We start from the raw sequence: 17,656 nt of genomic DNA, 5'->3' as shown, positions 1-17,656 counted from the left end.
AATACATTAGTGAATTTGAATTTTCTTATTTATTAATTAATTTATTTTTTATTTATTGCATTTTAGGTTTTGGGGTGCATGTGAAGAACATGCAAGATTGTTGCATAGGTACACACATGGCAGTGTGGTTTGCTGCCTTCCTTCCCCTCACCTGTATCTGTCATTTCTCCCCATGCTATCTCTTCCCACCTCCCCTCCCCCCATCCCTCCCCTATTCCCCGCAACGGACCCCAGTGTGTAGTGCTCCCCTCCCTGTGTCCATGTGTTCTCATTGTTCAGCACCCACCTATGAGTGAGAATATGCGGTGTTTGATTTTCTGCTCTTGTGTCAGTTTGCTGAGAATGATGGTTTCCAGGTTGATCCATGTCCCTACAAAGGACACGAACTCATCGTTTTTGATGGCTGCGTAATATTCCATGGTGTATATGTACCACATTTTCCCTGTCCAGTCTATCATCGATGGGCATTTGGGTTGGTTCCATGTCTTTGCTATTGTAAACAGTGCTGCAATGAACATTCGTGAATTTTCTGACTGGCTTTTTCACTCAGTATAATATTTCCAAGGTTCATGTGCATTGTGGCATGCGTCATTGCTTTTTACTTCATAATAATATTTCATTGTGTGCATAGACCATGGATAGAACATGTTTTCATAAGGTGATGGAAACTGGGGTTGTATTACCCTTTTGGCTGGTATGAAAAAGATGTCATGAATACATATACACAAGTTATATTTGGTACCTCTGTTGAACAATTTGAGGAACTATTGTTATATTCCTCAACAATAAAGTGGTCAAAAGTGGCTGTTATGTCTGTGAATTTTTTTTTTTTATAATGCTGTTGAACCATATTCTAATTGTCAGAGGGAAGATGAGAAAAAGGACCTTTCTCTTATCAGCGTCATGGATAGTATTATTTTACTACTTAGGGAACACAGGCTTCAGTTTAATTGAATCCACCATACATTCAATTTCTCCTATGCATGAGATATCTGTATTTGGCTTTATAAATGACAGAGTTTTTTCATGGCTGCAAGGTTTATTGCTGAGGTAAAATGAGGAAACTGAGGCAAGTATAAGAAAACGAGAAGTTAATTTATTTAGCTCCCAGGTGAGGTTCTGTGGTCCAGGAAGGGGCCAAAGAAGTCATGCCCAGCTGTTTAGGATGTCGGGCTTTATGGGAAGGGAAGGCAATTGATTGGCTATTGGGGAAACAAAGCAAAGGCAATTTTATTGGCTGTTGAGAGGAAGGAATTGCCTGGAGCTAGCTGTTGTTGGTAGGTGGGTGGGAGCTTGGGTAAGTGGATCTTGCTTGGCTATTGAGGAAACAAAGTGAAGCCAATTTCATTGGCTGCTGAGAGGCAGGAACTGCCTGGAGCTAGTTGCCATTGGTAGGTGGGCGGGACCTTGGGTAAGTGGGCCGACCGGGGGCGTATGGGGCAGACTGCTACCAAGTAGGGTTTGGTGGGACTTCTTTAAAAATTCTTTTGCAGGTTTTTTTTAACAGCCAGCTGAGGTTGGATGCATAGTTTAGTGCTGAGTGTGGGCTTGGGTATGGTAGGCCGAGGCAGGTGCAGGGAAGCCATGTGGTGAGGCCAGGTAACAAGCTTGAGTGATGATGTGGTTATCAGGCACGGAGAGTTTGTTTGACTCCCAATGAGGCAACCGGCCTTACAGTGGCCTTTGATACCTTGTACAGTTTATAGATGAAGGTGTTCATTTGGAATTATACTGAAAAACGCCACTTTGTTGCTATCATTCTTCAGAAAGAGTGGGTGTAACCTGCTTAACATACTTTTTCTGCCTGTGTTGGGTGCTGCCACTCAGAAAGTGAGGGCTTATAACTGTTTGCTTGAGCTGTATGTGGTTTCAACACATGTCTTCCTTTCAAAGGCATCCATAGCAGACCTTGGTAATAATATTTTCTTGACTCTCAATCTTAAAGTGGTTGGTATGATTATGAGTATAGGGGGTGTTCACCATCAAAGTTCTCAGGCAGGAAGGTTCCAAACTGAAAAGGGACTAGAGCATTTGTTCTCTGATGTAGAGGTGGCAGAATCTGTGGTAGAGCAGAAAAGACTGACAGCAGACTCAGCAAGAGCGTTCTGATAGGCCTATAGTAAGGGGCTTAGGGTTTGTGGGCCAAGCAGTTGTAGCTGCTTTACTCTGCCATTGTAGTATGAAAGCAGTGTAGGCCCTATGTAAATCAATGAACGTGGCTGATTACAAAGAAAACTTTATTACAGACATTGATACTGGGTTGTAGTTCACTGAACCAGACGTTGAGGAAAACATGGTTTTGTTTTGTTTTTTACGTACTTGCATACATGTGCAGGACATGTAGATTTGTTACACAGTTAAACATGTGGTATGGTGGCTTGCTGCACCTATCAACCCATCAGTTCTGTATTAAACCCAGCATGCATCAGCTATTTTTTCTAATGTTCTCCCTCCCCACTCCTCAACCCCACAACATTCCAGCATGCATTGTTCCTCTCCCTATGTTTATGCGTTCTCATTGTTCAGCTCTCACTTATGAGTGAGAGCATGGAATGTCTGGTTTCTGTTCCTCTTTTAATTTACTGAGGATAATAGCTTCCAGCGTCATCCATCTTCCCACAAAGGAAACGATCTTGTCCATTTTTATTGCTGCATAGTATTCCATGGTGTATATGTACCACATTTTCTTTATCTCGTCTGTCATTTGGGCGGCTCCATATATTTGCTATTTCAAATAGTGCTACAATAAACATAAGTGTCCATGTATATTTGTAATACAATGCCCTTGTAAGTGGGAGGTCACCTGCAGGTGGCATTCTAAGAGGCCCATCCAATGCCATGATGTGATTAAGACAGAATCTAAATTGTGGTTACATACCACAGCAAAGGCACCACAGATACCTGAGGAGTTAAGACTTTAATGTCAGCAATTTGTGGGCCTTTCTGCCACATATGAGGGAGTGGATCTCGGCCTATGTAACAACTCCCCTAACTTGGATTCTCACCCTGGGGAATTCTCTATCCTCAAGATACTTGAGAAATGTCAAGCAAATTGCATTCCAATTGTTCGACCCTAACTTATTATACATTTAAAGGCAACGAATCTGTGATTAGAGAGCAAAAAGCTGGAGCTGAAGTAGAAGTGTTTCTAGTTGGAAGGATGGACGATACATAAAGCAAATTGGAGGAATGGACAATTAAAAATGACCGATAATTCTCATCTCATGGGGATCTTATATTCTTATTCTTCATTGTTCTATACAAACACATACACAGATACTTGTGTTTATCACAGACACTAAACAAACACTAAACAAACAAAAAGACACTAGTTGGTCCTTTCCAACTGCCCTCACTGGGAGGTGGCACAATGCCCTGCCTCCCAGGCTGGCTCTTCTTGTGTGATTCTCTTGCTGTCCATAGGTGCTTGGAGCTAAGTGAGGCTGAAACTGTAGAGTTCTGCTCCTCCTAAATGTATCAGGCATGGTGCTTAAAAGCTTTTATATTTAAAACTGGCTGTCAGAAAAATATAAATAAATAAATAAATAAATAAATAAATAAATAAATAAATAAATAACTGCAGTTGTGAAAAGTAATTACTCAACTCAAATCCATATTCCAGATCAGTGATTTTCTTGGTTTGCCAGAATTCTGTAGCTAGTGGATAAGATGGTATGAATGATGTTTTTATTTGTGTAATAAGTCTTGGGATGTTAGGGCTTGAAGGGCAGGTTGAGATAGCTAGCCCAAGGAAGGGCAACCATAATTATTTATTGTATTTATATAATAGATTTCTCAAAATTAATTTCAGAATTTCTTGTTTGCTATCTTTCACAAATGTATAGCTCAGATAATTTTGGTAATAATTACGTGATGCATTTGCATTGGGATTAATAGTTGCAAGCCATTTTTAAAGTCCATTCTGGTTTGCACCTCCTAGTAACCCTTTATAGCAACCAGCTTGCCATTGTGAGGTCACCAGAAAGTAATGATATAAAACCAGAGAGTTCCAGCTGTGCAGGATGTAGAAAAAAATGAAAACTCTATATATTTGCTATTGTTGCTGACTTGCCATAATTGCTATAGCACACAGCATTACCAAAAGTCTGCTCAGAGATGTGACATTCCTAGATATATTTTTGTTGTTTTATTTCTTCTCAAATAATATTTAATTTTTCATTAGGTTATACTGATTTTGTAGTTTATTTCATCTCTTTCATCTCTGTAGTTTATTTCCACATGCTGTCTTATGACAGACCATGCCAGAGTTCAAGCACAAATCCTAGGACAGACTTGTATTTGACTGTCACATTTTCATTGTAGTATGTTCAGAAGTCCAGAAATGTCAGCGGATTAAGCAAAGAAGATAAGCATTTTTGAACAGCAAAGTTCTGGCAAGTATAAAATAAAGTCTATTAAAAGTGCAAAGTGAGAGATGGAATGATACCAGGGCAGCTGCCTTAGTTATTTCTGGCTGTAAAACAAATGTTCAGCAGGTTGAAACAACACACATTCGTTCCCTCAGCGTTACCACATGCCAGGGTTCCAGGCACAACACAGCCATGGCCAGTGCTTAGGGTCTCAAAAAGCTTTAGTTTAGGTGTCAGCCAGGGTGCATTCTCCTCTGAAGCTCAAGGGCTTTATTCCAAGTGCAGGTGGTTGGTAGAATTCAATTCTTGTGATTGCAGGACTGAGACACTCAGTTCCATCTCTGTGCCACTGCCCAAACAGATGGCATGATGGCAATTTTCATCTTTAAGAACAGCTAGAAGGTCTCCTTTCCAGTCTGCTAAGAGAAAGTCTTGTAAGATACAGTGTAATTATTGTGAGACTGATAGATGGTCAATCTTGCCATATGATGTAACGTAATATTACACTTTCAACAACTCCACCTCTCGACTTTAAGTGATTCTCCTGTCTCAGTCTCCTGACTAGCTGGGATTATGGGGACCTGCCACCACACCTGGTGAATTTTTGTATATTTAATAGACATAGAGTTTCACCTTATTCTAGAACTACTGACCTCAGGTGATCCACCTGCCCTGGCCTCTCAAAGTGCTGGGATTATGTTGTGAGCTACCATGCCCAGCCTCTTTTATCTTTTTTAAACAAACAAAAACATAATCCTCACTGAATGATGAAAGTTTTGTTGCTGTGCATATACTTGGAAATGTATGACACAGACACCAAAGCCAGTTCCCAACCAACCTAAAGATGTTTAGTGTTATGACATTATTGACACTAGTTGTGGCCTTCCTAGGGGTGGGTGTCCAGGTATTTGGAGTGAGCAGGTATTACCGATTTAGGAATTCTGGTTTGTTTGGACAACAGAAGAAACTCTGTTTTTCTTCTTTTTTTGGATAATATGTCACCTGGGCTTTTTTTCTTTTCTTTTCTTTGTTATCTATAATTATGGAATGCTTATGTAATCACATAATTACAAAATATAACACAAATCAGATACTAATTAACTTCATGTATATAGCAGCATAGTTATTATTTTATTTAACCATTTCACACATACACAAAAGGAGAAACATACAGGTAGTGTTTCAAAACTCTCTTCTTTTTTCAGAGGGTGGCTTCCACTTTGTCAAGACCTCATCATCACAAGGTGAGGCTAAAATAAGCATCACCAGTGAGGAGGTGAACTTTCTGGTGTATCGGTGTCTCTAAGAGTTAGGTAAGAAGGCTTAGTTTTCTGTTAGGAAATTTATCTTGAGCAACTTACAAGCAGAATTCACAACCAGGCTATAGAAGAAGAGCTAAGAAGCCTCTTAGTGCTGATGGGGAGAAGAGTAGTTTTGGAACCATGACCCTGGCTGGTGGACTTGTTTCTTATCTCTGCATGTTTACTATACACAGCTGTTTTCCTAACCAATATATATGTGGGTAGATTTGTGTCCCAGGGCTGCTGTAATGAAGTACAACAAACTGGGGTGGCTTAAAAAGAAATAAGTTGTATCATTGTTTCTGAGGACAGAAGTCCAAGATCAAGATGTTGGAAGATCAGTTCCTTTGAAGGACAAGCGTCTCTTGTGCCCCTGTTCTGGCTCCTGGAACTTTGCTGCAGTCTTTGGATTCCTTGGCTTGTAGTTGTATCACCGTTGTCTCTGTGTTCATATTTGTGCACATTTCCCTATGGTAAAGACAGTCAGATTGGATTAGGAATTTACTGTACTCCAGGATCACCTAATTTATCAACTGATTCTGAATTCAGTGATAATTACATCTGCAGTGACCCTGTTTCCAAATAGCATCACATTTTGAGGTGTACTGTTGGTGAACACTTCAACCTGTGAATTTTTGGGGTGGGGGCAGTTCAACAGTTCAACCATCAGCAGTTGGTTTGGAGTCTTTTTAAGTTTTGTGTCCTTAATACCAGATTGAATATACAGTATGGAACTTGATTATTTGAAAAGGAATTGCCAGTTCCTAGGCAAACCCTCCCAGATATATATGTATTTAATTTTAGATGAAACAAGTCTGTGGTCCCCTGAGTGTGGGTTCTTATTGCTGACCTGGTAGGGTGGGATATAAGCTTTGCAGCCACACAGAATGGCTCAAGCTGTGATTCTTGAACAAGTCTGAGTGATGCCTGTTTATCTGAGCCTCAGTTTCTTGCCCAGGCAAATGTGATCAAGTAAGTGAGATGTGCCACATATTTTAAGTAAAAGCCCTCTCCATTCCAGCCTGGGTCTTTATCCTTACACTCCCAGTTAGTGTTATTCATGGGAAGTGCACATTCTTTCTGCGTATATACATATCTCAGATGTCTTGCATTGCCTGTTATCAGAACATAGTATAAGAAATTTGCATACAAAACAAAATAGGTATTATCCCACCCTGGGAATCAGGGAAATAATCACCACTGTCTTAATACCTCAACCTTGGCTCTAAGAGAAGCACAGGTGGTCTCCTGTCTCAGAGCTCAGAAGTTCCCAGAGGTGCCTGCAAATGGAAATCACACATGCCAAAACATGCCTCCCTATTCGCTCGTGGCATGGAATTTGAGATAGTTTCCATTAAGCAAAACCTCTGCACAAGGACATCATGAAGGCCAAAGAGACTTACAGCAGGTAAACAAATCCCAAGCTAGGGCTCTCAGGTGTAAAAGACCATGTGCTCCATAAGCTGGAGACAGAGCCATACTGCTGGCTGGTCCTCAGGGTTGCAGAGTGTGACCTTTGCTGCCCTCTTGGCAGAAACCCCCATCTCTCCCCAGAAACAGGATTTTTTATTCAGTGCTTGTTTATGAAGTTTCTGTAACTAGGCAGCTGAGATGGAGAGTTGGAGCACCAGAATGCATAGACCTTGGCAAATGTCAACTTTGTGTAACATCTGTGAGCTTTGTTCCTGATTCAACAATGTCATTAAAGTAATATCCCTTAGGTGGAGTTGGTATTGAAGAGAGAGATTATTGTGCTTTCTTCTAATTACTGTGTGTATTGTGAAACTTTGTTTGAGGCAGGGTCTCACTTTGTTGCTCAGGCAGGAGTGCAATGGCAGGCCCACTGCAGCTTCAACCTTTCAGGCTCAAGCCATCCTTCCACCTCATCCTCCCAAGTAGCTGGGACTACAGGCATACCACCACGCCCATCTAACTTTTAGTTTTTTATGTAGAGACAGGGTCTCACCATGTTGCCCACACTGGTCTGGAACTCCTAGATTTCAATGATCCACCTAGCTTGGCCTCCTAGAGTGCTGGCATTATGGGTATGAGCCATTACACTCAGTCACTGGAACTTTTTCGAGTATTCCACAAGGTGGTATTTAAAGGAAGAAGGGACAAAAGAAGTGTTCATTGTGGGAATATTTCTTTGTTTATCTCAAATCCTGAAGTTTTGGTTAGATCAATATTTATTAGGTCCCCATCAAGAAAGAGCACCTACTCCTCAGCCTGCCACTGTTTCCCATCTACCTTAAAGAAAATGAAAAATATTTCACTGATCATGTTTCCTCTTCAACCACATGTACTCTCATTCCTGCACCCCACCAAACTCATTAAAAAGATTCTGCATTTCAGAAAATGATTCATTCCTCAACTCCCTCCAGTTTGGCTTTCTCCACCAGAAGTCATCAGTAAGTTCCAGATTTCCACATCCTGTGACCTTACTGCATCTGCCATTCCTCTTTCCCTGGTCACCCATCCTTATCTGTGTGCAGCAGGAAGTGGGTATGGGAGTGAGGGTGGGAGGAAGGGAGTAGGTGTTTCCCTGCAGTGCAGCTGAACAGCTGGTTCCTGGTAGATCTGCTTAGAACACTCAACCCCACCTTACAGGTGCAGTAATGGACAAATTTTCCAGAGTCACTGAACTTGTGGTTTGAGCCTTGCTTCTGTGTACTGGACGAGGCAGATGCCATTCCTGTCCATCTTCTCACCGATTTCACCAGCGTCTCTCTCCCTTCCCTCTGCCAGTATCCATGGTGTCAGTTAGTTATGCATTTGGCTGCAAAAAAGGAATCCTTAGTGGAGCACTGATAGCCTCAGACAGCAGGAAGGCAGAGTGTTGAAGGATCTAAGACACAGCTCTTAAAACTCAGCAAACAGACTCAAAATGTATGTGTTTTGTTCCTCTGCCCATAACAGACAGAAGTTAGGTTGTCTGGCTTTCAGCAAACCACATGTATTTCCTAAGCTGTGTGGAATAGTGGATTTTTTATTGTTGCCCTTATTAGCTCTCCAAATCAGGGCCTTTGCCCATCAGAGGCACTCAACAGATGTTATCCATAGGTGACATCTCATAGCACAAGACACATAGGTTTTAAGAAGACTTTTACATTAGCAAGCTGTAGGGCCAAAATTGATTTATTGTTTGTATGAGTTTAGCAGTCTGGCATTGACAGGTGAGTCCATTGGCCTGTCTTACAGGATCCATTGACAGGTCACTTGTGCTGTCTGGACATATTCGAAGAACCACATGGTAAGCACATACCTTTCCCATGAGCACATGTTACCCTCCCAGGAGAAGAGAAGCAAGGGAACGAGCCTCTGTAAATGCGGAGAACCTGTACCTGCTGTGTTGAGCAGCTTCTCCAAATGCTGGGGGAGTCACGAGTTGTTTGCTGCCACATTATTTCTGAATACAGCAAGTGAGTGGAAGTCCATTTTCCATTTAGCATGGAAAGAGAGAACATTTGTCAAGTGAGTCCCTGTAAGCATAGTATTTCCTCTGGGACTTCACCAAAAATCCATGATAGAAAAGAAGGCATGTTCTCCCAGACGCTCATTTTTAGCATACATGAGATAATTTACACAGACTTGCAAAGCACTATGAGGAATACAGGGGAACAGAACCACAGATTCAAACTTAATGTAGATGGGTAAGAACTGCTTGCAACATAATCAAGCGATAGATTTTGGGGAAGGGAAGTATATATGAAAAGAGTTTTTGTTTGTTTGTTTGTTTTTTGAGATGGGCTTCCTCTGTTACCCAGGCTAGAGTACGGTCCTGCAATCATGGCTTACTGAAGTCTCTACTTCATGGGACCAAGTGGTCCACCTGCCTCAGCCTCCCAAGTAGCTGGAACCACAGTCACGTACCACCTCACATGGCTAATTTTTATGTTTTGTAGAGACAGGTCTCGCTATGTTCCTCATGTTGGACTTGAACTCCTTGCTATGTTCCTTCCACCTTGACCTCCCAAAATTCTGGGATTATAGACATGCTTCACCATATCCAACCAACCAAAAAGTTTTTTTTTTTTTTAAAGAAGGAGAAGTTACTGTCTAAATATGAAAGAAAAAAGGAACGTGGGGAGCTATCTTGAAGAGTTGACACACACATAACAGTTCTATCATTTCAGAGTTGCTTAGTGTCTCTTTGTACTGAGCCCCTTTTCTATTCCTGCCGTGCCCCTTGCAGTCTACTCTGTGTTCTGTTCATTGAGTTTCACATTTGCAAGAATGGCATAGTGATGACATCATGCATTGTGTGGTACTGAGAGTGTGACATCTTTCACTCAACCTTGTGCATTTGAGATTCATGCATGCTATTGTGTGCACCAGCCATGTGTTCTTTAACAGCTAAGTGGTAATATTCCATTTTGAATCCTGTTTCAGTAATTTGTTTTTCCATCCTCCTGTGGAGGGACATTTGGTTCTTCCCAGGTTTTAGTGATTCCAACATAAAGCTACAAAAAACGTTTTCATACAGATCTTTTGACCATTTTCATTTTTCTTGGGTAAATATCTAGGAGTGGAGTTGCTGGGTCATGTGGTTAAGGGTAGGTTTCACTTTATCAGAAACCAATGCATTCTTTTTCATCTAAGGTGGAGGCAAGATAGGTTATAAACTGAGTGGTTTATAGAGATGAGTTTTGTTTCTGAGCTCCTCTGCCTGTTGCACAAGGCATGTTGGAAAGTATGTAAAAAGACATTATCCCTGGCATATATATCTAGAGGACACTCATGAAATTTGATTCTTTTTTTGAGGGTTTGCAGTTACTTTTCTGGGCTAATTTCATGTATCTGTCTGGGATCACAGTTTGTATAGACAGACATGAGTATAGCCCAGGTCTGCTGAGTGGCAGAGCATCCTTGTTTGCATTCCTTCCTCTTCTTTTCCAGTGCTGTTGGTGTAACTTTCTTCATATAAACGGAAAACTCTACAATGTGGTCAGCTCTTTGATGGATACTCTTCAGTATCTGGGCAGGACCAAGACCTGTCTGTTTTGGTTACCTGAAGACACGGTTCCTCCTGGCAGCTAGGCTGCATACCTATGCTGTCCAAGTCATCAAAAACCCAGTGAAGTAATTCCCCCACCTAATCTATATGTTTAACTTAGAGACAGATAGATACATACTAGATACATATATAGATAGATAAATGATAGGTGAGACAGATTAGATAGGTTAGATAGAATAAATAGGTAGATAAATATTAATAGATTAGGTAGATAGGTTGGACAGATTAGATAGAGTAATAGATATTGATAGGTAGATTAGACAGATGATAGATACACAGATACATAGGCAGATAGATTAGACTGATAGATTACATAGATTAGACAGAGTAGGTATTAATAGATAGGTTAGACAGATTAAAGTAGATATTAATAGATTTGACAGACAGATTACGTGACGGACAGATACATAAGATAGACAGATAATAATACATTAGATAGAGTAGATATTAATAATATTTCAGGACAGCCAGCTTCACCTTCCTTCTCTCTCCTTGGGAGAGCTGTAAGATTTCTTCCTTTTTGGGGGAGGGGCAGGAGGGTGGGGAGGTGGGAAGAGATAGCATGGGGAGAAATGACAGATACAGGTGACGGGACGGAAGGCAGCAAACCACACTGCCATGTGTGTACCTATGCAACAATCTTGCATGTTCTTCACATGTACCCCAAAACCTAAAATGCAATTAAAAAAAAAAAGATTTCTTCCTTTTTTTTAGAACCACCACCAAGTCTCAACACAAGATGAAGAGTGGACTCCTTTGAAGGTTGCAGTCAGACAAAGTATATTCATATTCTAGTTTCTTACCATCAAGGGTCAGTCTGCTGATCAGGAGGAATTCCGTCCTTATCCTGGAAAATCCTTTACATTTTCTATCAAATCAGACAGTTCAACCTGAGGGTGATGGGGTCTTCCCTATTACAGTTTGCATCAAAATCTGCAATATGGTGGCACAGATGGCATATATTTAGGTTAAGTTGCAACAAAAATATATATACACACACATACACATTTTAAATATTATATAGCTTTAACTCAGAATACATATATATGTTTGTGTATATATGTCTATAAAAGTGGCTAAACACTTCATATGTATGTACTCACTATAAAATGTATAGGAATATATATTTATATGTTAAATATTTATATGTAAATTACAAAGTTTGTGATAGTAACTGCCTACTTCCTTATATTTTATCTCAGTATATATATTTCTCAAAGAACTATGAATAGAACTGTCATTAAATCCAATAATGCTACTATGATACCTACCCAAATGGAAAAAAATCTTCATATCAAAAAGACAGCAGCACTTGTGTTTTTTTTTTTTTCTTCCTGTGATGGAGTCTCACTTTGTTGCCCAGGCTAGAGTACAGTGGTATAATCTTGGTTCACTTCAATGTCTGCTTCCCAGGTTTAAGCAATTCTTTTGTCTCAACCTCCTGAGTAGCTGGGATTACAAGCATGTACCACCACGCCTGGCTAATTTTGTATTTTTAGTAGACACGAGTTTCACCATGTTAGTCAGGCTGGTCTTGAACTCCTGGTCACCAAGGCAGGTGATCCGCCTCCCTTGGTCTCCAAAGTGCTGGGATTACAGGTGTGAGCCATCATCCTTGACCACATGTATGTCAATCACAATGCTATTCACAACAGCAAAGATACAGAACTACCCTGAGTGTCCATCAGTGGATGACCGAATAAAGAAATTTTTCGATTTTTGGAGATGTGGTGTTGCTCTTGTTACCCAGGCTGGGGGCAATGGTGCAATCTCGGCTCACTGAAACCTTTAACTCCCAAGTTCAAGTGATTTCCCTGCTTCAGCTCCCTGCTAGGTGAAATTACAGGTGCTTGCCACCATACACTTGGCTAATTTTTTGTATTTTTAGTAGAGACAATGTTTCACCATGTTGGCCGGGCTGGTCTCGAACTCCTGATCTCAGGTGATCCACCCATCTTGGCCTCCCAGAATGCGGGGACTACTGGCATGTGAGCCACTGCACCTGGGAACATGAACACACACACACACACACACACACACACACACACACACACACACACATTTATACATCAAGGAATACTATGCAGCCATAAAATAGAATGAAATTATATCTTTTGCAGCAACATGGATGGAATTGGAGACCATTATCTTAAGCAAAATTACTGAGAAACAGAAAATCTGCACTTGTACCTCCTCAATACATAAAAAGGAAAAAAAAGAAAAATATTTTATCTCATCATATACAGAAATATATATATTTATATATCATTTCAGAAAAACATATATATTATATATGGATACTTATGTACACATACATATACAAAAATACATAAATACATATTTAACTCAGTATATATAATCTATAATGGATATTGTATATACAGTACATATATAAATATACAAACACACACATACAGTATACATATTTAAAGAGTGTTTAGTTCCCTTCACAGACGGCTTTTTTTTTTTTTTGAGTCAGGGTCTCACTCTGTTGCCAGGCTAAAGGGCACTGGCATAGTCATAGCTCACTTCAGCCTTGATGTCCTAGGCTCAAGGCATCATCGTACCTTTGCCTCTGAATGTGCTGGGATTATAGGTGTGCACCACAACACCTAGCTAGTTAAAAAAGTTTTTTTTTTGGCAGAGATGGTTGTAGGGGAGATTTCCAGTGTTGCTCAGGTTGGTCTTGAACCCCCATGACTACTAAAGTGCTGAGATCACAGGTGTGAGCCACTGTGCTCGGCCAGATAGTACAATTTTGATTCCTCTCATATTTAACAACACCTGCGCCTATCATTGTACTGAATTTATAGTTCATTCTGGTTTAGGGTCAGGGACTCATTCTTTCGGAATGGCAGAGTTCAGCATTTCCTGACTCCACCGAAAAATAATGCTGCCTCATTAAGGCGGTAATGACTTGTCCACGCCTAACTCACAGGGATTTTCCTTTTTTGTCTTTCAAGTAAAAAGCTCTGGTTTCTGAAGGATTTTTATGATTTTTCGAAATGAAAGTTGCTTTGTGAAGCAAAATGTTATGAAAGGTGCAGGGCATATTTGTAAGAAGAGGCAGCTACGAGGTCAAGGTCAGGGTGAGATAGGTGAAATTAGAACAACCAGCAGCCCCAGCAGAGAACACTGCAAATCTGTGCCATGCTTTTCTTCTTGGGTGCAATTTGCAGGCAAAGACATATGCTTAATCGGATGTGAAACCCAGGCCATGATTAAAAGGACTTTGTGAGCCCGCAGCTTGCGTTTCCAAGGTAAGGCCCTTGTAGAGAGGGCGTGCCTTCCGAGGGGAGACACGAGCTTGTCCTGAGTGCACGTTCCTGGCTGGCCCTGAACCCCTCAGCCAGGCAGGGCTTGGCAGGGCTGTGTTGTGTCCTAACCAGTCTCAGGGGATGGTGGGGGCCTGCTGGTGTCGCACATGTTTTGCATTCCAGCTCAGGATTTTGCAGAGCACGGAAAGCCGGTGTCACTTCCCGTGGAAACTGCCATCTATAAAATGCAGGTGCAAGCTTCAGGGAGGCTGGCAGCCTGGGGCCAGAAATCCAAACCCTGAGCCATGTTCAGACTTCCTGATGTCCCCTCCTGTTAGCCACGCAAAATAGTACTCTTACTCTTAAAAATATGTCAACTCTAAGGGAAGCCAGGAGACACCATACTAGGAAGAACAGTGCATTCTGGACCAGACACTGAGCTTTTCCTGTGGTGTTCACAATGCACAGACCAGGAGATTCCCTCCTGTGCCTATACCACCAGATCCCTGGGTTTCAAGCACAAACACTGAGCTAGCAGCAAGAGGTTTTTTGTTTTTGTTTTTGTTTTTGTTTTTTTTTCTTTTTTCCATACTCCACTGGCACCTGGAACACCAGGAAGACAGACCCTTCACTCCTCTGAAAAGGTAGCTGAAGTCAGTGAGGCCAAGTGGTTTGGCTTGGTGGGTCCCACCCCCACCGAGCTCAGCAAGCTAAGATACACTGGCTTGAAATTCTCTCCAGCAGCATAGCAGTCTGACATTGACATGGGATGCTTGAGTTTGGTGGGAGAAGGGGTTTCTACCATGGCTGAGGCTTGAGTAGGCAGTTTTCCTCTCACAGTGTAAACAAAACCATAGGGAAGTTCAAACTGTACGGAGCCCACTGCAGCTTAGCAAGGCCTCTGTGGCAGGACTGTATGTCTAGACTTCTCCTCTCTGGACAGGGCATCTCTAAAAAAAAATGCAGCAGCCTCAGACAGGGACTTATAGAAAAAAAGCCCATCTCCCTGAGCCAGAGCACCTGGGGGAAGGCGTAGCTGTGGGCACAGCTTTAGCAGGCTTAAATATAACTGCCTGACAGCTCTGAAGGGATCAGTGGATCTCCCAGCATAGCCTTTGAGCTCTGATAAGGGACAGAGTGCTTCCTCAAGTGGGTCCCTGACCCCCGTGTATCCTGACTGGGAGATACCTCCCAATAGTGGCTGACAGACACCTCAAACAGGAGAGCTCTGGGTGGCATCTGTTGGGTGTCCCTCTGGGACAAAGCTTCCAGAGGAAGAAACAGGTAGGAATATTTGCTGTTCTGTAGCCTCTGCTCATGATACCCAGGCAAACAGGGACTGGAGTCCGGCAAACTCGAGCAGACCTTCACCTGAAGGGATTGACGGTTAGAAAGAAAACTAACAAACACAAAGAAATAATAACCACATCAAGAAAAAAAGTTCGGGCACGGTGGCTCAAGCCTGTAATCTCAGCACTTTGGGAGGCCAAGGCGGGTGGATCACGAGGTCAAGAGATGGAGATCATCCTGGTCAACATGGTGAAACTCCGTCTCTACTAAATGTACAAAAAATTAGCTGGACATGGTGGCACGTGCCTGTAGTCCCAGCTACTCGGAAGGCTGAGGCAGGAGAATTGCCTGCACCCAGGAGGCGGAGGTTGCGGTGAGCCAAGATCGCGCCATTGCACTCCAGCCTGGGTAACAAGAGCGAAACTCCATCTCGGGGGGAAAAAAAGAAAAAGAAAAAAAAAAAAAGAAAGAAAAAGAAAAAAAAGAAAAAAAGTTCACACAGAGACCCCACCTGAAGGTCACCAACATCAAAGAGCAAAGGTAGATAAATCCAGGAAAGAGGAGAAACCAGTGCAAAAAGATCAGAAATTCGAGAAAATCAGAATACCTCTTCTTCAAAGGATCACAACTCCTTGAGAGCAAGGGAACAAAACTGGACAGAGAACGAGTCTGATGAAATGACAGAAGTAGGCTTCAGAAGATGGGTAATAATTAGCTGGGCATGGTGGCGCGTGCCTGTAATCCCAGCTACTCAGGAGGCTGAGGCAGGAGAATTGCCTGAACCCAGGAGGCGGAGGTTGCGGTGAGCCGAGATCGCGCCATTGCACTCCAGCCTGGGTAACAAGAGCCAAACTCCGTCTCAAAAAAAAAAAAAAGATAGGTAATAATATACTTCTCCAAGCTAAGGAACATGTTCTAACCCAATGCAAAAAAGCTGAGAACGTTGAAAAAAGGTTAAAGGAATTGCTAATTAGAATCACCAGCGTAGAGAAGAACATAAATGAGTTGATGGAACTGAAAAACACAGCAGCAGAACTTTGGCAGGCATACACACGTTTCAATAGCTGAATCAATCAGGTGGAGGAAAGGATATCAGAGATTGAAGATAAACTGAGTGAAATTAAGCAAGAAGGCCAGATTAGAGTAGAAAGAGTGAAAGGAAATGAACAAAGCCTCCAAGAAATAATAGGATTACGTGGAAAGACCATATCTACCTTTGATCAGTGTATCTGAAAGTGAACCGGAGAACTGAACCACGTGGAAACACTCTTCAGGATATTACCCAGGAAAAGTTGTCCAACTTAGGACGGAAGGCTAACATTCAAATTCAGGACATGCAGGGAACATTACAAAGATACTCCTGGAGAAGAGCAACCGCAAGACATACCATCAGAGTCATCAAGCCCGTTCACTCATCAAATGCCAATTTCAGTTTCTATTTTTGAACTTCACTTTTGGTGAGCCACGCCCTCCCCGTTTCCGGGCCCTGCTGCCTCCGTACTTCCGGGCTTGGGCAGAGTTACCCAGGTGGTCCAGTTGCATGTCCCCAGGGAGAAGTCGGCCTAACTCCCACCCCAAGAGAGCCCGGAACATGGAAAGGGTGTGGACTCCTACCACGCGCCAAGGCCGGTGGCCGAGCCATCTGTTCTCCTGTTTCAGGTCCCGTAGGCGGCGGGGGTGGAGCGCCTGCGAAGGCGATGCCCTCAGACTTACGCCGGGTGGGGGCGGGGAGAGGCAAGGAGCAGTGGCGCCCAGACGGCTTCCGCCCGCTCCATCAGTGTGTATGGGGCTGGCGAATGGCTGAGATCTTGAATGCAAAAGGCGTCACCCTCGCACTTCGCCCAATCCAGGCCGCGACTCCCGCCGCCTTTCCGGCCTCCACGTAGCTGTCGGTGCCAGCCACTAGAAGATAGCGGCTGCTTCCACCTAGGGTTGCTGCTGCTTGTGCGGTGACCGCCGCGCTGCCATTGTCTCCGCCGCTGTGTCAGCCCCTTAAGTCGCGCACCGGCGCCGAGGGCGCGCATGGGGAGCCGCGGTTGATGCCGCCGCGGCGCAGCCCTCCGACGCTGAGTCGGAGAGGCAGGGCTCCGTGAGGGCTCCGACCCCGCCCAGCGCCCTGACCTGAGTGCGTCTCCATGGAGACGCCCAGGCCGGCCGCGATGGACAGCCACCCCCAAGAGGTGGCGGAGGAGACCCCCGCTGGATCGCCTGCTCGTTTCCCCACCTCCGAGGGATGGTCGCTGGACCCGCCCGCCTACCGGCTGCAGGACTTCGACACGCTGGCCACCGTGGGTGAGTGCGTAGGCGCAGCGCCGCCGGGAAGCTGTCATAGGACAAAGGGCCCGGTTTGCTGGCCTCATGGGGAGGGCCCTGCTCCGTCGCTCCGGCTCACGGTTTCCGCGCGGGGCTTCCCCTGCGCCC

At 43.2% G+C, this 17,656-nt stretch overlaps 1 protein-coding gene across 1 annotated transcript in view; it reads left to right on the top strand.

Moving 5' to 3' along the window:
- The first annotated feature begins 17,333 nt into the window (after window positions 1-17,333).
- The window catches only part of PRKX (protein kinase cAMP-dependent X-linked catalytic subunit), a 122,950-nt gene continuing 122,627 nt past the window's right edge, over window positions 17,334-17,656 (top strand). Inside the window, exon 1 of the mRNA XM_074392377.1 lies at window positions 17,334-17,527. Coding sequence (XP_074248478.1) covers window positions 17,371-17,527 — 157 coding nt within the window. The 5' untranslated portion in view covers window positions 17,334-17,370. The remainder of the gene's footprint in view (window positions 17,528-17,656) is intronic.

This window comes from Saimiri boliviensis, chromosome Y (genome assembly GCF_048565385.1).
Source record: "Saimiri boliviensis isolate mSaiBol1 chromosome Y, mSaiBol1.pri, whole genome shotgun sequence".
Taxonomy (NCBI): domain Eukaryota; kingdom Metazoa; phylum Chordata; class Mammalia; order Primates; family Cebidae; genus Saimiri; species Saimiri boliviensis.
This window is presented reverse-complemented; position numbering and strand designations above follow the sequence as displayed.